The sequence below is a fragment of the Pelophylax lessonae genome (assembly GCF_965119305.1).
Source record: "Pelophylax lessonae genome assembly, chromosome: 8".
Lineage (NCBI taxonomy): Eukaryota > Metazoa > Chordata > Amphibia > Anura > Ranidae > Pelophylax > Pelophylax lessonae.
Genome location: NC_138775.1, coordinates 29,400,738 through 29,425,080, shown reverse-complemented (window position 1 = coordinate 29,425,080; position 24,343 = coordinate 29,400,738). Strand labels below are relative to the sequence as shown.

Below are 24,343 nucleotides of genomic sequence, written 5' to 3'. Positions count from 1 at the left end.
CGATCGCCGAGTGACACACGCGCGGGGGGGGGGTCCGTGACCGCGAGGGAGCGGGAGCGCGCCTCCAGAGGCGTGTGCTCGCTCCCCAGAGCCCTCACAGGCTAGCGACGTAGTACTACATCGCTCTGCCTATGAGGGGCTGACTGCCACATTAAATATACTGTGAGCAGTCGGCAAGTGGTTAAAGAGGAGTTGTCCCCCCCCCCCCCCCCCCAAAAAAAAATAAAAAATTAAAAGTCAGCAGCTATAAATACTGTAGCTGCTGACTTTTACTAATAGGTTACTTACCTGTCCAGGTATCCAGCAGTGTCCTCACCCAAGCAGAATCAGCTACGGGGGGGCTGCCGCCGCCATCTTGGCTAAGGGAAGCTGGCAGTGAAGCCTTGCGGCCTCACAGCCGGTTTCCTACTGTCCATGTGCGAATTGTGCTGCGCTTCCTTAATGGGCCGGCTGCGGGGCAGGAGTAGGAGGGGCCCAAACTTTGCCGCATCGAACTGAGTCAGAAGTGGAGGCAAAAATAAGGTGCCAAATGTGGTAGCAGAGGGGGGGAGGAGGCAGACGGGGGGGGGGGGGGCTTCCCCTTTTGGTTGGAGCTCTGCTTTAAGCACATTATAGTACCTGGGAGTGCATTTACAATCCTATTCTAACAATTATAAACGGCACTGGGAGGAGACACCGGGGTCTATTAGAGGTCACCTCTGAAGCTAAACAAGCACAGATTGTACTTGATTAACATCTTCCCTGGCCGTGGAATCCAGGGAATGACGGTTCTGAACTGATCAGAGCTCACGGTTTCCGGATCTATTCGGTGCAGAGATGATCACTGAGCGGATGTTTGCTGGGCGCCCTATACTCACACCCACCATGGACGTCCTGGGGATCCCTGAGGGATGGGTGGCCTTGGGATCTATAGTGGGGGAGGGGGGCTTTACAGTCGTCTGAATCACTTCTACAACACAGCTGAGTCAGCTTAGAGAAGGTAAACAAACTCCCAGCTGCTATTGTGTATACTCCACCCCTGACTGCATTCTCCACAAGAAAAGTAGAAGCCATATAAATAATAATGCAGGCCTGTGGACTCCCCAGTCATGTCACCCCCACTACAAAGAAGAAACAGCAGTTTTTTTTATGGACTGGCCCTTTAAATTGTATTAGAGTACGTACTATAGTCCAGTAGAGCTCCTGTAACAGCACCTGGCTGTCAGCTGCTCTCCATTCCACAATTGTACTACGTGGGCCCTCCCTGTGCTGCCTCTACCCCCCGCTGTATACATAGGACGTGTCCATTGATTCTGCCCAAAACCAACATGGCGCCTCGCATCTTCAGGGTGACGCATATCTTAGGACCAATGACAGAAGAGCTAGTCAGCTCTCCCTCACCCAGCCGAACCCCTGTACCGGAAATGACGTTGTTTCCGCCGGCGCCATTTTATAACAGGGCAAGAATACAACCAACCCATCTATAAAAATGACATTTACGGCGAATAAAAGGATGATTGCGACAGAACATTTAAATCAGTAACGCCGCCTCCGTGCTGAATCTTACGCACTTTGCAATAGAACGCTGCATATTGCCCCGACGTACAGACCTGCTTGCCAGGACCTAAGATGGCCGGCGGCTCGCTCGCCCCCTGCCCTTGTGTGGAATGCCGCTGAGCGTGGCAGGAAGCGGAAGTGGCTGGCTTTGCTGTCCCTCTTTTCCGGTATCTGACGTGTGTGAGCGGTGGTCGGGAGCGGTGACGTGTCTCGGGAGAGTCTTCAGAGCTGAGAGCGGCGGCGGTCAGTCAGTCCGAGGAGAGAGCGCGGCGCCAGCACACCGCTCCGAGCCGCCAACATGGGCAGTGAGTACCCGGGGCCACCACTGCGGGGGGGAGGGGAGGAAATCACTGGGAGCCCGGCTGTGATCTACTACAACCACACAGAGAGGCCCGGATGTCTGCCCTGTGTATGAGGGACACACAGCATCATCCAACCTCTGAATGTCATATTAGGGGTACAAGTGTGTATATCTATCTATATATATATATATATATATATATACTTTTTTCTTCTTTGCAATATATACATAGCTGCTCTTTATATACTGTGTGTTTATATATATATATATATATATATATATATATTCGTGTTTGAAAAATGGCAGTGTCTATATATATATATATATATATATATATTTATATATATATAACACACAGTATATAAAGAGCAGCATTTAGATATACTTTTTTTTTTTCTTCTTCTTTTATTTATATATATATATATATATATATATATATATATATACACACACATATCTAAATGCTGCTATATATATATATTTGTGTTTGAAAAAATGGCTATATATATATATATATATATATATATATATATATATATATATATATATATATATATAATCAGTATATAAAGAGCAGCATTAAGATATACTTTTTCTCCTTTTTTTTTTTTCTATATATATATATGATGTGTTATATATTGCCATTTTTCAAACAAAATATATATCTCTATATATATATCAGCATTTAGATATGTGTGTGTATATATATATATATATATATATATATATAGAAAAAGTATATCTAAATGCTGCTCTTTATGCTCTTTATATACTGATAATATATAAATATATATATATATATATATATATATATATATATATATATATATAGAGCCATTTTTTCAAACACAAATATATTCATTTGTGTTTGAAAAATGGCAGTGTGTGTAATATATATATATATATATATATATATATCTATATATATATATATATATATATATATATATATATATATATATATATATATATATATATATATTTATTATATCTCATTTTCTTGAAGATTTAAATGCTGTGCCCCCTCTCCAAAAATTAATTATATATGTATGTTTGTGTGAAGTATTATTCTCTCTAGATAGATAGATATATCTTGTGTTCATATACAGCTTTTTCCAATACGTAAAGACCTGAATGCTTCCCTCTCTATGTATAAATTAACACTGACATCATTCATAGGGAAACACCTAAATGCTGCAATCTCTCTTTCTCCTTTCTCTCTATCTATATGTACTATATATATATATATATATATGTACTATATATATATATATATATATATATATATATATATATGTGTGTGTGTATATGACCTGGATGTGATGGGGGGGGGATACTCCTGGAATGTAGAATCTCAGAACAGGCATTTTTGTTCTATGTAGGGATACAAAGTAAATGTAGCAGCTTTGTACATTTGAAATTGTTACTTTGTATCTCTACATGAACCTGTAAAAACACACAGACTTCAGATGGTTTTACAGATGTATCACACATATATTGATTTGTGTTACACTTATACTGTATGTACACATTAGATTACAACAGATTACAACCTGAATGTTGTTAGGGGGGGGGTGTGTATATATATATATATATATATATATATATATATATATATATATATATACACACACCTCTAGAACACGGAATCCCAAAACAGACATTCTTGTTCCCTGTAGAGATACAAAAAAGCATTATATAGATTTAGCTTCTAACACACCTTAAATTATAAAGACAGCACTTTTGTTTGTTTTTTGGACAGAATAGCGATAGATTAGAACACCTGTCAGCTTTTATTACTGTCTGTGCCCCAATTAAGGAGATTCAACCTCTCGATATGTCTTGCTTAGCATTCTCATTGAAAGTGATGAGTAAAAACAAGTAAAATTAAAAGAAAATCACAAAATTTTGTGTTGTCCCCAGAAAATTAACACAGGGGGAAATCTTCCAATGGGGACACTAGTTCTGGTGACCTGAGGGTCCCCAAGGGATTCCCTTCATTTGCAGGTATTTCCTCTCACTTCCTGGTTTGGCTATGAGACAGGAAGTGACTGGAAATCTCTGCAATGGGACACAGATGGCAAAAAAAAACAACCCGAATGGAGTAATACCCTCCCTTGCTTTATCCAAAATGAAAAAAAAAAAAACATTTTGCCTATAGTTTATATACTTTAAGAGCCCATTCAGAGTAGCGCGACTTGTCAGGCGACCAAGTCCAAGTCACCTGACAAGTCGCAGTAGGCCGCGGTCCATTGATTAGCACAGGACCCGTTCTAATAGGAGCGACACAAGTCGTTCCGACTTAGAAAAAGGGTCCTGTACTACTTTGGGGGCGACTTGCATAGACTTCCATTATGTGAAGTCCCTGGAAGTTGCGGTCACAGGTCGCCCCTCGAAGTCGGATTGCCTCAGTGTGAACCGGCTCTAAAGCAGAACTTTACCCACAATGACTTGATAATAATAATTCTCTTTAGCAAGGAACATTCTTTCCACATTATCATGCTACCAGATTAGTGTGTGCTGTAAATTGCCTCCAGCATTGCTCCTGTTTCTGCTTGCTGGAGGCTGCCATTTTTCTGAAGCCCAGAGCCCCCGAGAAGCAGTAGATCTTTAGGCTGTCAGTTCTACATTTTCAGCAAACTGCCAAAAGTAGAAAGCAACTAAGCATGTGCACAGCAAAGTGAGACAGTGTATTACTGGATTTTAAAGTATAGGCAGCTATTTATAATGTGTCGCATAGCTTTACCTGCAAAAGGGGCCGACCTGAAGTGATCTAGCAGAACTTAAAGTTCAGTCTCCCCAGTTCAGCCCTGCGGCTTCACAGCTGGCTTTCCACTGTGCATGTGTGAGACGTGCTTCGCTATGTGAAAGGTCCTGCAGTCTTCTGGGACCTGTGATGTGTGCCACAGGGGAAGGAGGGGAGGGCTGAACGTCCGCTCAGAACACTGCTGTGATCCGGCCCGAAAAGGGAGCAGTTACCTGTCAAAAGTAGTCCTTTATTTAGCAGTCCTCAGTACTAGCCCATACTTCATATAGATTAAAGCAGAGCTCCACCCAAAGGGGAAAGCTCCACTTGTCTGACACCTTCCCCCTCTGCTGCTGCATTTGGCACCTTTTTGGGGGGGGGGGGGGCAGGTACCTGGTTTTGACAGCTACCAGCTCCCACTTCCAGCTGAGTTGGCTGCGGCTCAAGAGTCGGCTCGGGTGAAGACACTGCTGGATCCCTGGGCAGGTAAGTTTCCGAATAGTAAAAGTCAGCAGTTGCAGTATTTGTAGTGGCTGACTCTTGATTTTGGGAGGGGGGGGCACTCTTTAAAGCGGAGTTCCAGCCTTTTCACTCACCTATCCCACGGTCCAGCGATGTGGCCGCCCGAAGCCTCGATCCTCTTCCCTCTGGTCTCTGTGGCGCCGGCATCACTGGTGTGGGCACCCGGCTGTGACAGTTTGCGGCTTCACAGCTGGGTACGCACTGTACAAGTTGCGCTGCGCGTCTTGATTGGCCGGCAATCTTCTGGGACCTCTGACATGTCCCAGAAGATGGGATGGAGGGGGAGATTAGAACTTCCGTTCAGGGCGCTGCTGCGCTCCGAGCGGAAGTGGGAGTGGGTACCTGTCAAAACTAGGTTCCCCCCCCCCCAAAAAAAATGAAATGTCAAATGTGGCATGTCAGGGGGTTATTACTACCTAAAACGGAAGCTTTAAGCACACAAACCTTATTAGGAAACTATATACAGTATAGATTCTTCAATCTAGAACTTTGCCATTCTCCTTATCGATGGAGCAATCCTCAGTACTAGCCCATACTCCATATCGATGGAGCAATCCTCAGTACTACCCATACTCCATATCGATGGAGCAATCCTCAGTACTACCCATACTCCATATCGATGGAGCAATCCTCAGTACTACCCATACTCCATATCGATGGAGCAATCCTCAGTACTGACCCATACTCCATATCGATGCAGCAATCCTCAGTACTGACCCATACTCCATATCGATGCAGCAATCCTCAGTACTAACCCATACTCCATATGGATGCAGCAATCCTCAGTACTAACCCATACTCCATATGGATGCAGCAATCCTCAGAAGTCCCCATGTTATGAGTCAGTATTGTGGATTGCTGCAGCTTCTCAGCTCTGATCATGTTGTACAAGTAAAGACATTGCACATACTTGTGTTTGCCCTCAGGCTGCTCATCACAAGTGTTGATGTAATTGTCCTAGAATCCTAATATGAGAATCCTATATATCATGCCTTAGAGTACATGTACCTGTCATACCAACATAATGGAGGCGGCCCTATTGTGACAGGCATTATTTTAGGATATCCATTCACTAGGCAGCTGTGGGGCTCAAATCTCACCCTGCAGTCATTTGTCAGGACTCTTTCAAATATTGACTGTTCCCCTTGTATCCCTGGTAAAGTATCTGCATCCAGGTTTACCCGTCACATCGGAGACCAGTTTTGCTGACACCAGTTTATCTTCTGGTAGTTTGCCATGAGCCCATATGCCACTTATCAGAGTTTCCTCAAATATTTAAGTTGTGTATGAAAAAAAATTGCATTTCTCTATCTGACTAATATGAATGTCAAATTTAAGTACATTGCTGCTAATGCATATGTCATTTTGCAGCTTTTAATAAATATCACTTTTTGTTTTTCATTGTAATAATGCCAAACTAAGTGAAAATTAATTGCATACAGTAAAGCCTTGTATATGCTTCTAACCCTAGCTTTTATTTTTTTCTTGCAGTCAAATTTCTTGAAGTAATTAAACCCTTCTGTGCAATTTTGCCAGAAATCCAAAAGCCAGAACGAAAGGTACGTGCCCTTTATCATCCTTGTTTGCCATTGCTCTGTTATGGCTTGCTCAATGTAGGAATACTGTAGTAATGTCGTTGTTTTAAAGCTTTTCTTTATATAATGGCTCCATCTACAGGCATTGTTTATAAACTGATAATTTTAACTACACAATGGCTAAGTGGTTAGCACTTCTGCCTGACAGCACTAGGCTCGTTGGTTCAAATCCCAACCACGGGACTACCTGCATGGAGTTTGCATGTTCTCCCTGTGCCTGCGTGGGCTTACTCCAGGTACTCTGGTTTCCTTTACACTCCAAAGACATGCTGGTAGGTAAATTGGCCCTAGTATGTATATGTATGAATGTGAGTTAGAGACCTTTCTTGAGAAAACATACTGACCTGCACACGAATCCAGAGTTGCACTATCTGGGTCCTGCACCGCAACCTTTCCTTCCTATGTCATCAGAAGCCAGCTGCCTCTTTTGGGTTCTCACAGTTGGTGCCTAATGATGTGCCACCGGGTCAACCCTAGAGCCACTGTGCAGACTCCGGAATATCCTAGGATGATGCAGGAGTGTCCTAGGCAATAATGGAGGCAGGGGAGATCATGTAAAATGACTTTTTTATTGGGGGAGGGGGGTGTTGTTGCATGGTATTAAAGCCCATGAAGGTCTACTTAATGTATTTCATTTCTGTCTACTTTCTGTGTTTACAGATCCAATTTAAAGAAAAAGTATTATGGACGGCCATCACACTCTTCATCTTCTTAGTATGTTGCCAGGTAAGTACACAGATGGTGGTGAGCTTGAAGTACAGAACTGCTAATGTCTTAATAAAAAGCATTACATTTTTCTGGATTCTAATCATAGAATAAAGTATTTATGGCATGCTTAAAACTTTCTGATTATAAAAAGAATATGCATTTGATCTTGTGTGGTCATGTGATGCAGGATGGGTTCTTGTTGGTCTCCACTGGCATGAGCAGGTGACAGGCCTTTATAGAGATATTGGGGGGTCTATTAGAATTAGAGAGCCAGGGAACCACCATAGGTGCTACCAGCAGGGAAAGGGGGGGCGCCCGCCCCTTAGAGGGCCCTATAAAAGTGATCAAGTGGCTCTAGAGCTGCCCAGTCACTTTTTTTTTTTTATAATTTAAATTTTTATTGAATTTTCAACATGTAACAAGTATCAAAAAGTACAACATGCTTATCACGAGAAGCTATGGGAAAAACAGTAATGACATATAATGACCCGGGGAGGTAAAAACACATGTTTACATACATGAGAGCCAGCTTCCCTGTGCGGTTCCCGCTAGGCATGATAAAACCGGGCCGGCACACCCCCAGAGATCTCTCAATTACGGTTCCAAAGGGTGCGCCTAGCCAGGCGAGACTATGGAATGCACGGGATCTTAGGTCTAGGTCATTTAAACAGAGGAATACTATCGAAATGAAAAAGAAAAGAAAAGTACAGTTCCAAAGGCAATATTCAGCAACATTTAACATGGTAGGAGTAAGTAACTTTCATGCCCAGTCACTTTTAATAGAAATCATTTTGCTGGCTCTTATGAGCTTATGACAGGGCTTGACAAATTTGCTTGAAATCTAAGAGCCAGCTAAAAAAAGTTAGGAGCCATTTTTTTTTCACGCATGCCGAATGGCCGGCTTCTGTGGGACCGGCTGCCATACGCACCGGCCGAATGGCAGCCAGTTTTTGATGAACCAGTTGATTATGCCCGGCATTTGGCCCGTGTGTACTTGGCTTGATGGTGATGGACAGTGGCTCACTAGGGAAGGAGAGTGTAGCAAGTTGGAGGCGATATGAGATCCAGTAACTCATGCCACCTTAGGCCCCTTTCACACGTGCACCTCCACTAAGTGGAATCCACTTGTTCAGCAGGGATTTCTCCGCTAATCTCCGCTGAGCAGGTTGATGACAGGTTTTGTCTGCTCTGCTATGCAGAGCGAACATGGGCACAGTCCCGCTCTCCTCTATGGGGCAGTCGGATGGAAATGGACTGCCTGTCCATTTTAATACAATGCCATCTGATTCGATCCGATGGATGGAAAGTAGGACCGTCTGTTTTTGGCCAACAGGATCGGATGGCGACGGTTGTCAGCGGACATCCACCAAAACTGACAGACTGACCTGATCAGCCAGCCCGTGAGAAAGGGGCCTTTGGCTGTGTGGCATGACAGGGAGAGAATAAAAAAAATACATTTTAATGGGAAAAAAAATAAATGTAAAAAACGGTTTCCATCTTTGTGAGGTTGGGTTGTAAATGGAACTGAGGCTGTTCTGACCAGCTGCCCCACACTCCCTGTCCACTCACAAGTAAAGACAGGGTGCCAGATCAATCCCTCAACATCTTCAACCTATTCTCCGAGCAGTGAGAACAGGCAGGGGAAACCCTCAGTGCTGACAGTGACTGCTTGTTGCAGCCCTGGCCACCACAAGAGGGCTTCAGTTCTCCAATGTGTCTCCCTACAGCAGGCTGCGGCCTTAATACTGGCCAGTGCGGCATCTTGGTCCGCTCACCCGCGGACGGGGGCCGCATGGGCACAACAGAAATCCCAACCTGCAATAACTAATTTTAGGGAGGTGGCACTCCGCGCCCCCTCCCCCCACCAATTTAACACAACTAGAGGATGATCAAATGAAATGCAATCAGTATACAGAGGTTTAATTCTGAGAGATATTAAAGGAACACTTTTTTTTTTTTCAAATATAACTATTTTTAGAACACAAAAGGGCATACAGCGGAAAAAAAAAAAATGAATGAACACTCTAACCACCATGACCACTTCAGTGGTTTGAAGTGGTGATGGTGGTAGGAGTCGGAAACACTGCACATGCCTGGATATTTACAATTATGTGCTGGGGGCTAGTTTCACCCCTAGCACATGTGACTTACTGCTGGCGGGAAATGCTGGCGGAGAGTGTGCCGAGCGGTGCTGGAGGAAGCATGCAGAGCCGATGCTTCCTGTACCTCTCGGTCTCCTCACAGGTGGAGTGCATTTGATATCACTCCGTCTGTGACAGGACCGAACTGGAACTATACAGGAAGCATCGGCTCCATTCTGACAGCTGACAGCCAAGATATCGCGCAGGACATGCGGCTCTTGGGGAGCCGCATGCGGGAGACTTGGGGTGCCTGGGACAAGACACCTGCCGCAGTGTAGGAGCCAGGCCGCTCATTCTAGTCGCTAATGCGACCCTGCGCCTGGGGTTTGAGCCCTGGCTTATGAATGTACCTTGGTAGACATGTTAAAGTGTAAATGTACTTTTAAACTTACAGTGCAGGAAAAAAGCTGTCACCAAATGTAAAAAATGTAAATACAATGGATGAAGGAGTTGCCCCACCAATACTACATTGCCAGGAATTTTGGCAGTGGGGGAGGGGGCTACCACAATTGGGGTGTTTGTACCCATTTCCTTTTTTGACACTTTTACGGCAGTTTTCATTGAGCCCTTTTTTTGCTTTTTAATACCTGCTTTAAGTGAGAAGTTTGAAAATTTTAAAAAAAAAGTATACATGCCTAGGTGGATTCAGTATGGCTCCAATGCTACATCTGTCCCTCACCAACTCAAAGACAGAGAACTAAGCAATCAGAGACTGCTGATTATTCAGTTTTCTGTCTTCGCTGAGTAGAGAGCTGGTGATTGACAGTCTCTGCTCTGCCCCTCCATTGGAGGTCTGGGCTGTGGAGGGGGGCAGGAGTGGCTGGCTCAGTCTCCCAGGCTCACTGTTGGTCCAGGCATCTGGGTGAATCCCCTCATTAAAGTCGGAATTGCTCCAGATCCTGGACCGGCTAAGTGACATCAGCCGACAGCAAACCGCAGCCCTCTGTGAGCTGATAACCGGTCACAGGAGTGCAGAATAAAGTGCATTGCTTTGACTCAAAGGAGAAGTAGGGCCAAAAGAGCTTTCGTCCTACTTCTCCTTTAATGGTCATTATAATTGTGTTATGGTGTACAGGTTGCTGCTTCTAATCTGCATAATGTTTGTTTTCCCAGATTCCCCTGTTTGGTATTATGTCATCAGACTCTGCAGATCCCTTTTACTGGATGAGAGTTATCCTGGCTTCTAACAGAGGTAATACAGCTTCACTAATATTTCTCTGGCACAAACAAAAATGTATCTTTTAGTGCCTTCTTGTAATGTAGAGGGTCTGTTTTGTGAACACTGCATGACAGCTAACCAAGTTTTTAATATTAATTTCCCAAATTGCAGTGGGAACAAAGCAAGACATTTGCCTTCTACAAACAACACTTTCACTTTTGTTGCTGTTTAACAATTGCTATTATTAAATGGAATTAGGACTGCCCAGTTTAAGAATTATGTTGTCTGTCTTGAGGTTGCTGTATTTTGTAGGGGCCACCTCCACACATTGGGGTAGACTTACTAAAGGCATATAGACTGTGCACTGTGCATAGTGAAGATTTACCTGATTTACTAAGCTCTGGAGCAACTGCGCTTGCAAAGAATACCCAATCCACATGCAGGGGGCTACAGTGCATCTAGAAAGTATTCACAGCGCTTCCCTTTCTACACATTTTATGTTGAAGCCTTATTCCAAAATGGATTAAATTCATTAAAAATAAACAAATAAAATCCCATTTACATAAGTATTCACAGCCTTTGCTCAATTCTTTGTTGAAGCACCTTTGTCACCAATTAAAGCCTCAAGTCTTTGAGTATGATGCTACAAGCTTGGCACACCTATTTCTGGGCAGTTTCTCCCATTCTTCTTTGCAGGACCTCTCAAGCTCCATCAGTTTGAATGGGGAGCATCGGTGTACAGCCATTTTTCTGATCTCTCCAGAGATGTTCAATCGGGTTCAAGTCTGGGCTCTGGCTGGGACACTCAAGGACATTCACAGAGTTGCCCCATAGTCCCTCCTTTTATCTTGGCTGTGTGCTTAGGGTCCTTGTTCTGTTGGAAGATGAAACTTCACCCATCTGAGGTCCAGAGAGCTCTGGATTAGGTTTTTGTCAAGGATGTCTCTGTACATTGCTGCATTCATCTTTCCCTCAATCCTGACTAGTCTCCCAGTTCCTGCTGCTGAAAAACATCCCCACAGCATGATGCTGCCACCACCATGCTTCACTGTAGGGATGGTATTGGCCAAGTGATGAGCGGTGCCTGGATTCTTCCAGACATGACACATGCCATTCAAGACAGAGTTCAATCTTTGTTTCATCAGACCAGAGAATTGTGTTTCTCATGGTCTGAGTTCTTCAGGTGCCTTTTGGCAAACTCCAGGCGGGCTGTCATGTGCCTTTTACTGAGGAGTGTTTTTTCTCTGGCCACTCTACCATACAGGCCTGATCGGTGGAGTGCTGCAGAGATGTTTTTTCTTCTTGAAGGTTCTCCTCTCTCCACAGAGAAACACTGGAGCTCTTTCAGAGTGACCATCGGGTTCTTGGTCACCTCCCTGACTAAGGCCCTTTTCCCCCGATCGCTCAGTTTGGCCAAGCGGCCCACTCTAGGAATAGTCCTGGTGGTTCCAAACTTCTTCCATTTACGGATAATGGAGGCCACTGTGCTTATTGGGACCTTCGATGATGCAGACCTTTTCTTTACCCTTCCCCAGATCTGTGTCTCATTACAATCCTGTCTCGGAGATCTACAGATAATTCCTTGGACTTTATGGCTTGGTTTGTGCTCTGACATGCACTGTTAACTGTGGGACCTTTATATAGACAGGTGTGTGCCTTTCCAAATCATGTCCAATCAACTGAATTTACCACAGGTGGACTCCAATCAAGTTGTAGAAACATCTCAAGGATGATCAGCACCTGAAATGCACCTGAGCTCAATTTTGAGTATCATGGCAAGGGCTGTGAATACTTATGTACATGGGATTTTTTTAAAATTTTTATAAATTTGCCAAGATTTCAAACAAACCTCTTTCACATTGTCATTATAGGGTATTGTTTGTAGAATTTTGGGGAAAATAATGAATTTAATCCATTTTGGAATAAGGCTGTAACATAACAAAATGTGGAAAAAGTGAAGCACTGTGAATACTTTCTGGGTTGCACTGTATATGCAGACCCTGTCAATTTGCCCTAAATGGGCAGTGACTCATTAAAGCTGATGTCCAGGTTTTCTGTCACTTTAAATAGTTTGGGCCAAGCTGGCCCAAACTATTTCCTTTATTAACCTGTGCACCTACGGGCAGGTATAAACGGTATGTAGCCTCAACCATATACACTATACGTCATTGTGTTCCGGTTAGCAGATAAAACCTTCCTATCTCACACTTGGAACATAATAGTGTTGGTTTGAGCAGCGCTCAGCCATTCATAGGTAGTTTGTATTCTGTCAGTTAATACAAAACTTCCTCTAATTGGAGTCGGAGATTGTGACGTCATCAGCCTGCCCCTCCGGCTGTCCGATGTTATATTGTTCCGGGTGTGAGACAGGGAGGTCCAAACTAAAGTGACAGGTAACCTGGGCATTAACTTTAAGCTTTAATTTTTAAGTCCTACAACAGGGCCAAGAGCCAAAGAACTTGCTACAGATGTGATCTCGGAAACGTGTTTGCCTTATGTTAAAGAAGATAAATCTGTGCTGACAGTACTGCTCCTGCTTTCTTCAGTGTGTTATTCAATAGAAGAGCTCCCTGGTATGAATCCCTGTGATGACCCTTTCCTTTTTTTCTTTCAGGTACTTTGATGGAGTTGGGTATCTCTCCAATCGTCACCTCTGGGCTCATCATGCAACTTCTAGCTGGTGCCAAGATCATTGAAGTGGGAGACACACCAAAAGACAGAGCATTGTTCAACGGGGCACAGAAATGTGAGTTATAGAATGGTGACAGTTCAAGTGTTATACAGTTTATTTATGCTTCTATAAAGTGCACATTAGGGTTACATTTCCTCTTTCTCATAGAGGGCTGGTCAGTGACTTGCCGCCCTCAACTCATTAATGTCCAAAGGTGATGCAAGAGCTTTAGGAAGTCTGAGCCCAACTTTGAAATCAGCTATTCTGAGGACAGACTGATTTGTTCTGTATGGGTGCTGTTTAGGTCTTAGCAGCCCCTCTGTTAGCAATTATTCGTTCTACCGGATTTCGCAGCCACATTTTAAAGTTAGTTTGTGGATTAGTGATTCTAAAGGCTGAAGGTTTTTTACCATCGTGCATTCTATGCATGAAGGTGAAAAAGTTTCAATATGCAGCTCCCCCCCCCCCCCCCCCCCAATACTTACCTGAGCTTGATCTGGATATGCGCCCAAGAGCAGCCACTCACCTGGCTTTCTTCCTCCTCATTGGCTCAGGCAGCAGCAGAAGCCATTGGCTCCCGCTGCTGTCAATGGTAGCCGGTGAATGCAGAGCGGGGGTGGGGTGGACTTATGGACTCACACAGCGATGCTCAGGAGCGGGCACTCAGCAGAAGAGGAGCCATCTTATGCAGGATGATTTTTCATCTCTATCACCTGAGACCAGTCACTTCCATTGGTATATGCAGGGTTTACAACCACTTTAAGGCACAGAGTGCTGTCACATGGAGAGAGGGGTGCATTCATACCCCACACACCATGGGGAAAGTCTATTTTTTTCTAAAGGGTGTGCGACAGAGGGCGACCGTTTATAAAAATGGCTAGTATAAAGGCTGGGGGAAGGGGGCTCTTAGTTCAGCAGCTTTAGTCAGCATACAGGTTCACATTAACTGGCACCTCAAAGAGGAAGTAAAGTCTGAAGAATAATTTGTACCTATTGGTAAGCCTAATGGGAATTGTAAATATCTCCTAAACATGCACTGTTTAGGAGATATTTACATTGCATGCAGCCAATGTCATCGGCGCATGCGCTCAAAAGGAACGGCCACCCGTGCTGTTCCTTCAGATACATGTGCCATGAATGACCGCTCCCCCCAATGCGCGGGAGTGACGTCATTGCGGCTCCACTCTGTCACACAGCCGGAGTCGCGGACCCAGAAGAAAGCCCGGCAGAAAATGGTCGCTGCCTCCAGTGACTAAATCACATCGCTGGTGGGGTTCGTTTACAGGTAAGTTTCACGTATTGTGCTAGTGTGCGATGCATACTAGCACATTATGCCTTTACCTTGCAGGCCAAAAAAAGTAACCAGCGGTTTACAACCGCTTTAACTGAGGTTATCGCCTTTTCTTGTAGTGTTCGGTATGATCATCACAATCGGTCAAGCCATCGTCTATGTCATGACAGGAATGTACGGAGATCCTTCAGAGATGGGTGCTGGCATCTGTCTTCTCATCACTATACAGGTAAGCCTTCAGTTCAGGCCATTTCTGAGGACATGAATTCTTTCCCATCCTCTATGCAGTTTATACAATTTATATTTATTTCCAGCTCTTTGTTGCCGGTCTCATTGTTCTGCTCCTGGATGAGCTGCTGCAGAAGGGTTATGGTTTAGGCTCTGGAATCTCTCTCTTTATTGCCACCAACATCTGTGAGACCATCGTATGGAAGGCCTTCAGTCCTACCACAGTAAACACTGGAAGAGGTAGAATACATTCCTAATTTATTTTCTTTTTAGCTCTATATGTGATTCTGATTGTTGGTATTCAGATCACCTTTACCTTTTTATCAGCATGTTCAGGTTTAAAAATAAGTATATTCGAGTCCTTTTAAGGTTATGGTTTTGAATTAAATATTTGAATTTCTTGTCTGCTCACAGGCACAGAGTTTGAGGGCGCTATCATCGCTCTTTTCCACCTGCTCGCCACTCGTACCGATAAAGTCCGTGCTCTCAGAGAGGCTTTCTACCGCCAGAACCTGCCCAACCTCATGAACCTCATCGCTACCATCTTTGTCTTTGCTGTGGTTATATACTTCCAGGTGTGTACAGAGTGTTTGCCTGCAGTCTAAGCACAGGATCTTTAACCCTGTCTTGAGGCTAAACCTAAACCACAAACGCTGTCTTTTTCTGTTATGAATATATGATTTTATAGTTTTAACCTGTTTGTCTCATTGCAGGGCTTCAGAGTTGACCTACCTATCAAATCTGCCCGCTACCGTGGCCAATACAATACTTACCCCATCAAGCTGTTCTACACCTCCAACATCCCCATCATCCTGCAGTCCGCTCTGGTCTCCAATCTGTACGTCATCTCTCAGATGCTGTCTGCCCGATTCAGCGGGAACCTGCTTGTCAACTTCCTGGGCACCTGGTCTGTGAGTATCCTGTAACCACTTGTGCCAGTAATGGTGCCCTATGGTTGTGCAAATATTTGGTGCTTTCTGTAAAAGCATCCTCTAGTGGAGGAAGATCAAGTCAGTGCAAATCAAGCAGGTCATGACGTGTATATCATCTGATCATATGTGGGACATTGCAGGTTCAGGAATGACCCCACTTTCTCTTAAAGTGGATCAAAAGGTGGAAGTTTCCCCCCCCCCCCCCCCCCAATACATAAAGGTAAAAAAAAAACTTCAGTAAGCAGCACTTCCTGCTACCATCACCCCCTCAACAATATACCGAAGACTGATCTCGCTCCAGCCATGTGCACAAGAGTCAATCCCAGCCAGGGAGGGAGTGGGGGGCAGCACTGAGCCCTGTTCTGTGTCTTATGGATGCACAGATCAGGGCTTAGGAGCGAGCATGCACGATTGGCTTGCTATGGGAGCACTCTGCGGGGGGGGGGGGGGGAGCCAGGGTTTCCGAGAAGAAAAGGATTGGGGCTGCTGTGTGCAAAACCATTGTACAGAGCAGGTAAATTTGTTATTTAAAAATACATTAATATCCCCTTAAGAAATGTTATAAACTTTCTGCTGCAATCTGCAGACACCGATTTGTCTAAAACTGCATACAAACTCAAATATTGCTTTCTTGCAGTATTTAAAAATTGTTTATATAGTGACCGCAGATATTCTTGCTCGTATAATTGGCTCATTGCTTTCCCCAGAAGCCTGCACAGAGCTATAAGTCAAATAAGAAGCAACCACTTTTATGGAAACTCAATACAAATAATAAAAGAAAATAAGCAAACATCGCAACACGAGTTTCATTATTGCAGAGTTCAAAAACTGTACAGCTAAAGAAAATTCAGATTTTTTTTTTTTTTTGTTTTTATTACTACAACTCTGAGATTGCTAGGTGGACATAATCCAGGCAGGCCCTCCCAAAAGTCTAGCTAGTACAAGAAGGGACATGGTGGTGCAAAGAATGGTTTATTCAAAGAGAACAAATATGCAAAATAAAGTTTTAGTAAATTCTGAACATTTAATGTTTTACAATGTACATAGTGGAACAATAGGGGTAATTACTACCGTTATACTATGTCTGCAGCCTCTAGTGATGTAGCCTTCCCAAAAAGCTGTGGGAAGTCACTGACTACATCACCAATTCCTAAACTGAATGTCTGATAAGCGGGGAGCTGATCAGTTAGTGGCTTTTTTAAAATGCTGCAATTTTAATATTTTGCATAGCTTTTCAAAAGGAGAAATTAGAATGATGGACAAAGATTTGTCCAGTTTATGTTGCAAGGTTCACTTTAACGGAAGCTTAGACATTAAGTTGCAAAAAGCTTCTACAAATTAACAGCATTCGCATTTTATGTATGCTGTTTAAAGTTTGCTGGTCCTCTAACATTTGTTCAAGAAAACCTAGTTATGAGCCTCGTTTATCTTCTATCTCCTAGGATACATCTACTGGTGGTCCGGCTAGGGCGTACCCTGTGGGGGGTCTCTGTTACTACCTCTCGCCACCGGAGTCGTTTGGTTCGGTGCTAGATGATCCTGTCCATGCTGTTATTTATATAGTCTTCATGCTGGGCTCCTGCGCCTTCTTTTCCAAGACATGGATTGAAGTCTCTGGCTCCTCTGCTAAAGATGTAAGTGTGTAACCGAGGACCCCGCTTTCGTGTTGTTCCTGTAAGGTCAAAGCGCATGAACTCTTCTGTTTTTGTCTGCAGGTTGCAAAGCAGCTTAAAGAGCAGCAGATGGTGATGAGAGGCCACAGGGAGACCTCCATGGTGCACGAACTTAACAGGTGAGTCAGCAAAGCGTAAGCTTACCTGACGGTTTTCCTCTGTTGTAACCGTCGGTCGACCTAAAATGTGTGTGTGAATGCTAAATATACCCCAATCAATATCCCCAATCATTCAGTTTGCAATAAATAATAGTATATTCACTTTTTTGTAATATAAAAATACTAAATAGCGTAAAGAATAAGTTCACTTTACTAAAAAAAAAAAAAATGCATATTTTAATTTTAAATTGGTTTTAAAAAAAATGTGCATTTTATTTTTGGTTGTAGGAACCTGTAAAGCATTGCACCGGTGATCAGGAGTTCGCTGATGCCATGCAGGTCTCCTGCAGACCTGTCAGTGTATCGGCTTGCTTGTACCTCGTACCAGGAAGCCGATAAATTCTGACAGGAAAAATCGATGAGCTACCACAGTGGGCGCAGTCGTAGTTCATTGAAAACTACAAGCCAACAGCCACAAAGGATGTGTGGGGACTTGTAGTTCATACATTCACAGAACACTGTGTATGAATGTCACCGTGTTTTTAAAAAGTGACAGTACTACTGCTGCCACAGGGAGAATGGGCGTTGGCTGCAGCAGTGGGAACATGTCACACATTCTCCACAGATGAACTTATCCTTTTTAAATTGGCTTTTTTCAACCCTTTCAACATAGAGGAACCCCTAAAATATGGGAACCTCTGCTAAAAGTTACTGATGCATTAGTATGATGGTCAGTGGGAAGAATTGCCCCCTTACGGATAGCTAAAAGTATCAATGGTGTCAGTGGGAACTTGGGTAGAAATTGCTCAAGGAACCCCTAGCAACTGTTGGAAGATACCTGGTTGGGAAATCCTGGGTTAAATATTGACTTGAAAAGCAAGCACAAGACTGCTATTTAGCCTACATTCTAGGAGGGGTTATCTGAGACTTGTTATGGAGATCCGCAGCTTTCATTGGCAACACATCGGTAAGGAGTTTTTGCTTCATAGAAATGGCTATACATAGCAGCATTGGGCAGGGGGCATGCATGCATGGGGCGTGGGTCCGTTGCCTGATATCAGCAGGGAAATACTTGTCTACGTAGGCTGTGTCAGCCAGAGCAGGGCTAGGAAGGGGGGCATGGTGGCAAAGCGGACTATGGGACTACAGGCGTATTCTGTAGCTCTGATCAGCAAACTGACCAGGTAAGGTATATGGTGTGGTGTTTGAACAATAAAAGCACAGGAACAGAGCAAAGAGGGCCTGCCTGGACCCTTTTCATTTAAACAGGAATGTATAGGTGTATTTGACCAGGCTGCAGATGACTAAGCTGGGCATGTAAAAATTAATCTGTGCTAGTGGAGTGGCCATAGCCTCAATAGCTTTCCTCTCACTGCGAAAGACTGCTACAGCGTGGAGTTAATTTGCCTGGAGGGCGTTCATGGACATCCTCCCATGATCACGCTGCCTTCACACCTCCTGCGGCGCGCTCTGTGGTTTCTGAGTCCTTCGGACTCAGCTGATCACAGTTAAGGATCAATCAGTTGACGGCGTGAGGAGAGAGAGCCAATAACTGGCTTGTGTTAAAGGGACACTGATAATCAGGGTACTGGATTACCAGTGTCTGGTTTATCATAGCTGCCAAGCAGTGCCCATCAGTGCCGCCCCATTAGCGCACATAAGTGAAGAGAAAAATTACCTGTTTGCTAAATTTTATAACGCACTATAAAATGTGTGCGTTTTTTTTTTTTTTTCTCGGTCTTCATTTGTTTAGCAAAAAAAAATACAAAATCCATTGAATATTACCACCAAAAGAAAGCTCTTTGTGTGAAAACAAAATGATAAAAAATTTCATATGGGTACAGTGTAGTATATTCACTCACTTTGTCATTCAAAGTGTGACAGCGCTGAAAGCTGAAAATTGGCCTGGGCAGGAAGGGGGGGGGGGGGGGGAGTGCCCAGTAGACAGGCGATTCATTGGCAGGGATTTCCTCATTTCCTGTTGTGGCTATGGGACATGAAGTGAAAGGAAATCTCCCAAATGTAACACAGTTGGCAGGAAAAAATCTGATATTCTTGCTGTATCCAAAATGGGGGGGGGGGGGTCTGCCTATAGTTCTACTGTAATGCATGACTGATACATAACAAAGTGCACAGGGTGTCTAAACCAGGGGTCTCAAACTGGTGGCCCTCCAGCTGTTGCGGAACTACAAATGCCATTATGCCTCTGCCTATAGGAGTCATGCTTCTAACTGTCAGCCTTGCAATGCCTCATGGGTATTGTAGTTCTGCAACAGCTTGAGGGCCACCAGTTCGAGACCCCTGGTCTAAACCAGTGGGCAAGTTGTTCTATTTTCAGACCCTGAAAAAAAAGCAGTGTTTTCATTTAGACCAGAGTCCCTGAAGGTTTCACTTCCAAATATTTGAGGGGAAGATATTTGCAGTCTGCAAAAATTTTAACCAACTTTTTTGTTTTTCTTTAGGTACATCCCAACAGCTGCTGCTTTCGGTGGTCTCTGCATCGGTGCCCTCTCTGTCCTGGCAGACTTCTTGGGCGCCATCGGCTCTGGTACGGGAATTTTGCTGGCCGTCACCATCATCTACCAATACTTTGAGATATTCGTCAAAGAGCAGAGCGAAGTCGGAAGCATGGGTGCTCTTCTCTTCTAAAACAAAAGACCATCCTCCACATGGCCAGTCCTCCGAGCAGGATGTGCGCTGATCACGTGACTTGGAACAACTGTATAAAAGATCATATTCCAAGGACTTCAGAAAGGGTCAGGCGCGTCACCTAGTTGGTGTCCATTCACCAAACGCCCCACTTCTTGTTTTTTTTGTCCTTTTTATCAGTTTCGGGCCATTTTTTAGAATTGTGGACTGTGTGCAAGGACTTTATTTTTTTTTTTTCATTTCAGAAAAATATTTTAATTTTGCCTAATTATGAGCATGAGTTCAAAAAGGGCACCTAATAAAGTCTCCTAGAAGACTTAACTCATCCCGCCGGTTATCGCTTCTGTACAGAGTCGGAGCAGAGCTGTTGGTATTATCATTTTTTTTCAATAAAACTATTGAAAACCACAAGTGGTCGTCATTTTGTATCCGTAATGAGTTCTCGGAGTTGAAGGTGGAAAGTTGTGTTTTCCAATCTGTAGCATGTACAGTACTGTTCAAAAGTTTTAGGCAGGTGGGAAGAAATGCTGTAAAGTAAAAAATGCATGCATATACAGTTTTGCTCATAAGTTTACACACCCTGGCAGAGTTTATGATTTCTTGGCCATTTTTCTGAGAATATGAAAACACAAAAATTTTTTCACTCATTGTTAGTGTTTGGCTGAAGCCTTTTATTATCAATCAACTGTCTCTTCTCTTTCTAACCACTTCCCGCCCACCCTATAGGCAAAGGACGGCGGGAAGGTGGTTACATTATCCCGACCGGACATCATATGACGGCAGCAGGATAATGCGCTCTGACACACCGCATCTCTGATCTCGGTAAAGAGCCTACTGATGTAGGCTCTTTACCCTGTGACCAGCTGTGTCCAATCACAGCTGGTCACATAGTAAATAGGAAGAGCCGTTGATTGGCTTTCCTCAGTTCGTGTCTGACAGGCACGAGGAGAGCTGATCTGCAGCTCTCCTGACGGGGGGGGTCTGTGTTGGTAATCAGAACATTGATTACCAGTGCAGACCCTTTGGGGGGGGTGCCACTAGAACCACCAGGGATGGCAATCAGGGCTCTGGGAGCCTGCCAGTGGTGCCCTCCCCATCAGTGCTGCCAATCATTGCCATCTATCAGTGCCACCCAGCAGTGCTGCCTATATGTGCTGCATATTAGTGCCACCCCATCAGTGCCTGACAGTGCGGCCTCATCAGTGCAGGAAAAAAACGTATCTATTTACAAAATTTTATAACCTAAACAAAAAAAACTTTTCGGTCTTTTTTTATTTGTGTAGCAAAAAAGAAAATACCTTGCGGTGATCAAATACCACCAAAAGAAAGCTCTATTTGTGGGGGAAAAAAATTGACATAAATTTGGTTTAGGTACAGTGTTGCATGATCGTGCATTCAAAATGCAACAGCGCTAAAAGCTGAAAATTGGCCTGGGCAGGAAGGGGGAAAGTTGCCTGTATTGAAGTGGTTAAATCATAATGACAACAGAAACTACCCAAATGACCCTGATCAAAAGTTTACACACCCTGGTGATTTTGGCCTGATGACATGCACACAAGTTGACACAAAGTGGTTTGAATGGTTATTGAAGGAAACCATCCTCACCTGTGATCTGTTTTGTTGTAATTAGTGTGTGTATAAAAGGTCAATGAGTTTCTGGACTCCTGACAGACCCTTGCATCTTTCATCCAGTGCTGCACTGACGTTTCTGGATTCTGAGTCATGGGGAAAGCAAAAGAATTGTCAAAGGATCTGCGGGAAAAGGTAGTGTAACTGTATAAAACAGGAAAGAGATCTAAAAAGATATCCAAGGAATTGAGAATGCCAAGCAGCAGTGTACAAACTCTAAGCAAGAAGTGGAAAATGAGGGGTTCTGTTGAAACTTAACCCCAGTCAGTTAGACCAACTAAAATTTCAGCCACAACTGCCAGGAAAATTGTTCGGGATACAAAGAAAACCCCAGAAATAACTTCAGGTGAAATACGGGACTCTCATGAAATCATGTGGTGTGACTGTTTCATGATTCACAATAAGGAGGCCCTTGAGTAAAGATGGGCTGCAGGGTCGAGTCTCCAGAAGAAAGCCATTACTATGCAAATGCCACAAAGTATCCTGCTTACAATACCCCAAACAGCACAGAGACAAGACTCAAACCTTCTGCCACAAAGTCATTTGGAGTGAAGAGACCAAAATTGAGATTTTTGGCTACAACCATAAACGCTACATTTGGAGAGGAGTCAACAAGGCCTATGATGAAAGGTACACCATTCCTACTGTGAAACACGGAGGTGGATCGCTGATGTTTTGGGGATGCGTAAGCTACAAAGGCATAGGAAATTTGGTCAGAATTGATGGCAAGATGAATGCAGTATATTATCAAAAAATACTGGAAATTTACATTCATCAGCCCGGAAGCCGCACATGGGACGTACTTGGACATTCCAACATGACAATGATCCTAAACACAAGGCCAAATCTATCTGTCATTGGCTACAGCAGAATAAAGTGAAGGTTCTGGAGTGGCCATCTCAGTCTCCTGACCTCAATATCATTGAGCCGTCATGTCTGTGAATGTCAGAGTTTTACAATGCCTCATGAGATGTGTAGTTCCTCAACAGCTGGAGGGCCGTAGTTTGAGGATCCCTGATCTATCTGATGGACAACACTCCTCATCAACTTGCAAAAGCAAAAAGGTCCTAGGCTCAGTGGAAACCCAAAGAATGCAGAAAACCACAACAATCAGAGCTATCTACCCACTATATGTAGACTAGAGATCTTGATAGGGCCCCTACATTGGTTAAAGCGGAGAACTTTACTCACCTTGGCTCCAGCGATGCAGCGCCACCCAAGCTCCCTGCCCGACCACTGGCATCTTCCCTAAAAGGAAGGAGGGATCCCTGGTGCTGCACATCCATGGGGTGGTGTGATGGTGGAAGAGACGACCTCAGCCTTGGCTCTTGCCAGGCCACACCCAAAATGTGTTTCGCTCCACCCCCCCCCCCCCCCCAGGAGCTTAGTCATGATCCCCATGACTAAGCTCCAGGGGGCTGAGCGAAACATGTTGGTGGGGGTGGCCTGGCAGGAACCCAGGCTGAGGTTGTGTCTTCCACCATCACACCACCCCATGGATGTGCCTTCTACCTTTCTTCAGTGACCACAGGAGCTGGGACGAGCTCTACTCCCGCAGCAGTAGATTCAGAACCACCTATATTACTCCCCAAATCATTCAACGAGCCCAAGTGGCACACTAATCCTCCGTGGGTCACTGGCATCTTCGGGTGTCCAGCTTCCAGGTCTTGATCGTTGGACACTTTCCTTCAGCCAAATCCAGCATTGCCGAAATTGTACAGTGAGGTTTGTGGCCCATTGTACACGTGCCGACAGGCAGCTAAGTAAATTTATTGCAGTAGAGACAAAGCATGTCTGTTCTGCATTAAAATTCCCCCTAGTTCATCCAGTTTCAATTCTGCCCTAAAATTCTACTTTAAAGGGCAACTCCACTTTCGTAGGAATAAATAGCGAACAAATAATATAGTGTATACAATTGTGACACAAATCATATTGTAATTGAATGTTATTAAAAATGACCTTTCCTTTTCAATCTGCAGCCATTGTAATTTTCTGAAAATGCAATGCAATATGGCTGCCTGGAGGTGTCCTGTACACAGAATGTATACTGACCACACCCCCAGAAACATCATTTCCTGCTTGTGTGATTGGCTCACCAATTTTCCCAGAATGTGAGATAAATGAAATTAAAACCCGCGGTGCTTGGTGCTAAATAACTGTGTTAGAATGATAAATTATTAAATTGGTGCAGCTGCTGTGCATCTAAGTAAATCTTAGAAAAATAGATGAAAATAAAAATTAATACAGCGCTAGCGCTGTATTAATTTTTATTTTCATCAATTTTCCCAGAAGTCTGCCTACGATACAAGTCAGATTTCTGGCATCCCCTGCAACAAAAATCTCATTTTTGGTGATATACTCCCAATAGCAATACGTCTAAAGGGATGCAGGCCCAGCAGATTTCCTCATTAGAGCTCTGCAGCTGCACAGCTGATTGATAATTATGAAACCACTCCCAATAGAC

General features: G+C 43.9%; 1 protein-coding gene across 1 annotated transcript; it reads left to right on the top strand.

The window, feature by feature from the left end:
• Positions 1–1,680: 1,680 nt before the first annotated feature.
• On the top strand, positions 1,681–20,257 carry SEC61A1 (SEC61 translocon subunit alpha 1). The gene is made up of 12 exons (XM_082265918.1): positions 1,681–1,841; positions 6,597–6,664; positions 7,361–7,426; positions 10,663–10,741; positions 13,323–13,454; positions 14,790–14,899; positions 14,985–15,138; positions 15,313–15,473; positions 15,612–15,809; positions 17,273–17,464; positions 17,546–17,622; positions 20,064–20,257. Exons 1-12 carry the CDS (start codon positions 1,835–1,837, stop codon positions 20,248–20,250), a joined length of 1,431 nt encoding a protein of 476 aa, XP_082122044.1. The 5' UTR covers positions 1,681–1,834; the 3' UTR covers positions 20,251–20,257.
• The last annotated feature ends 4,086 nt before the right edge of the window (positions 20,258–24,343 follow it).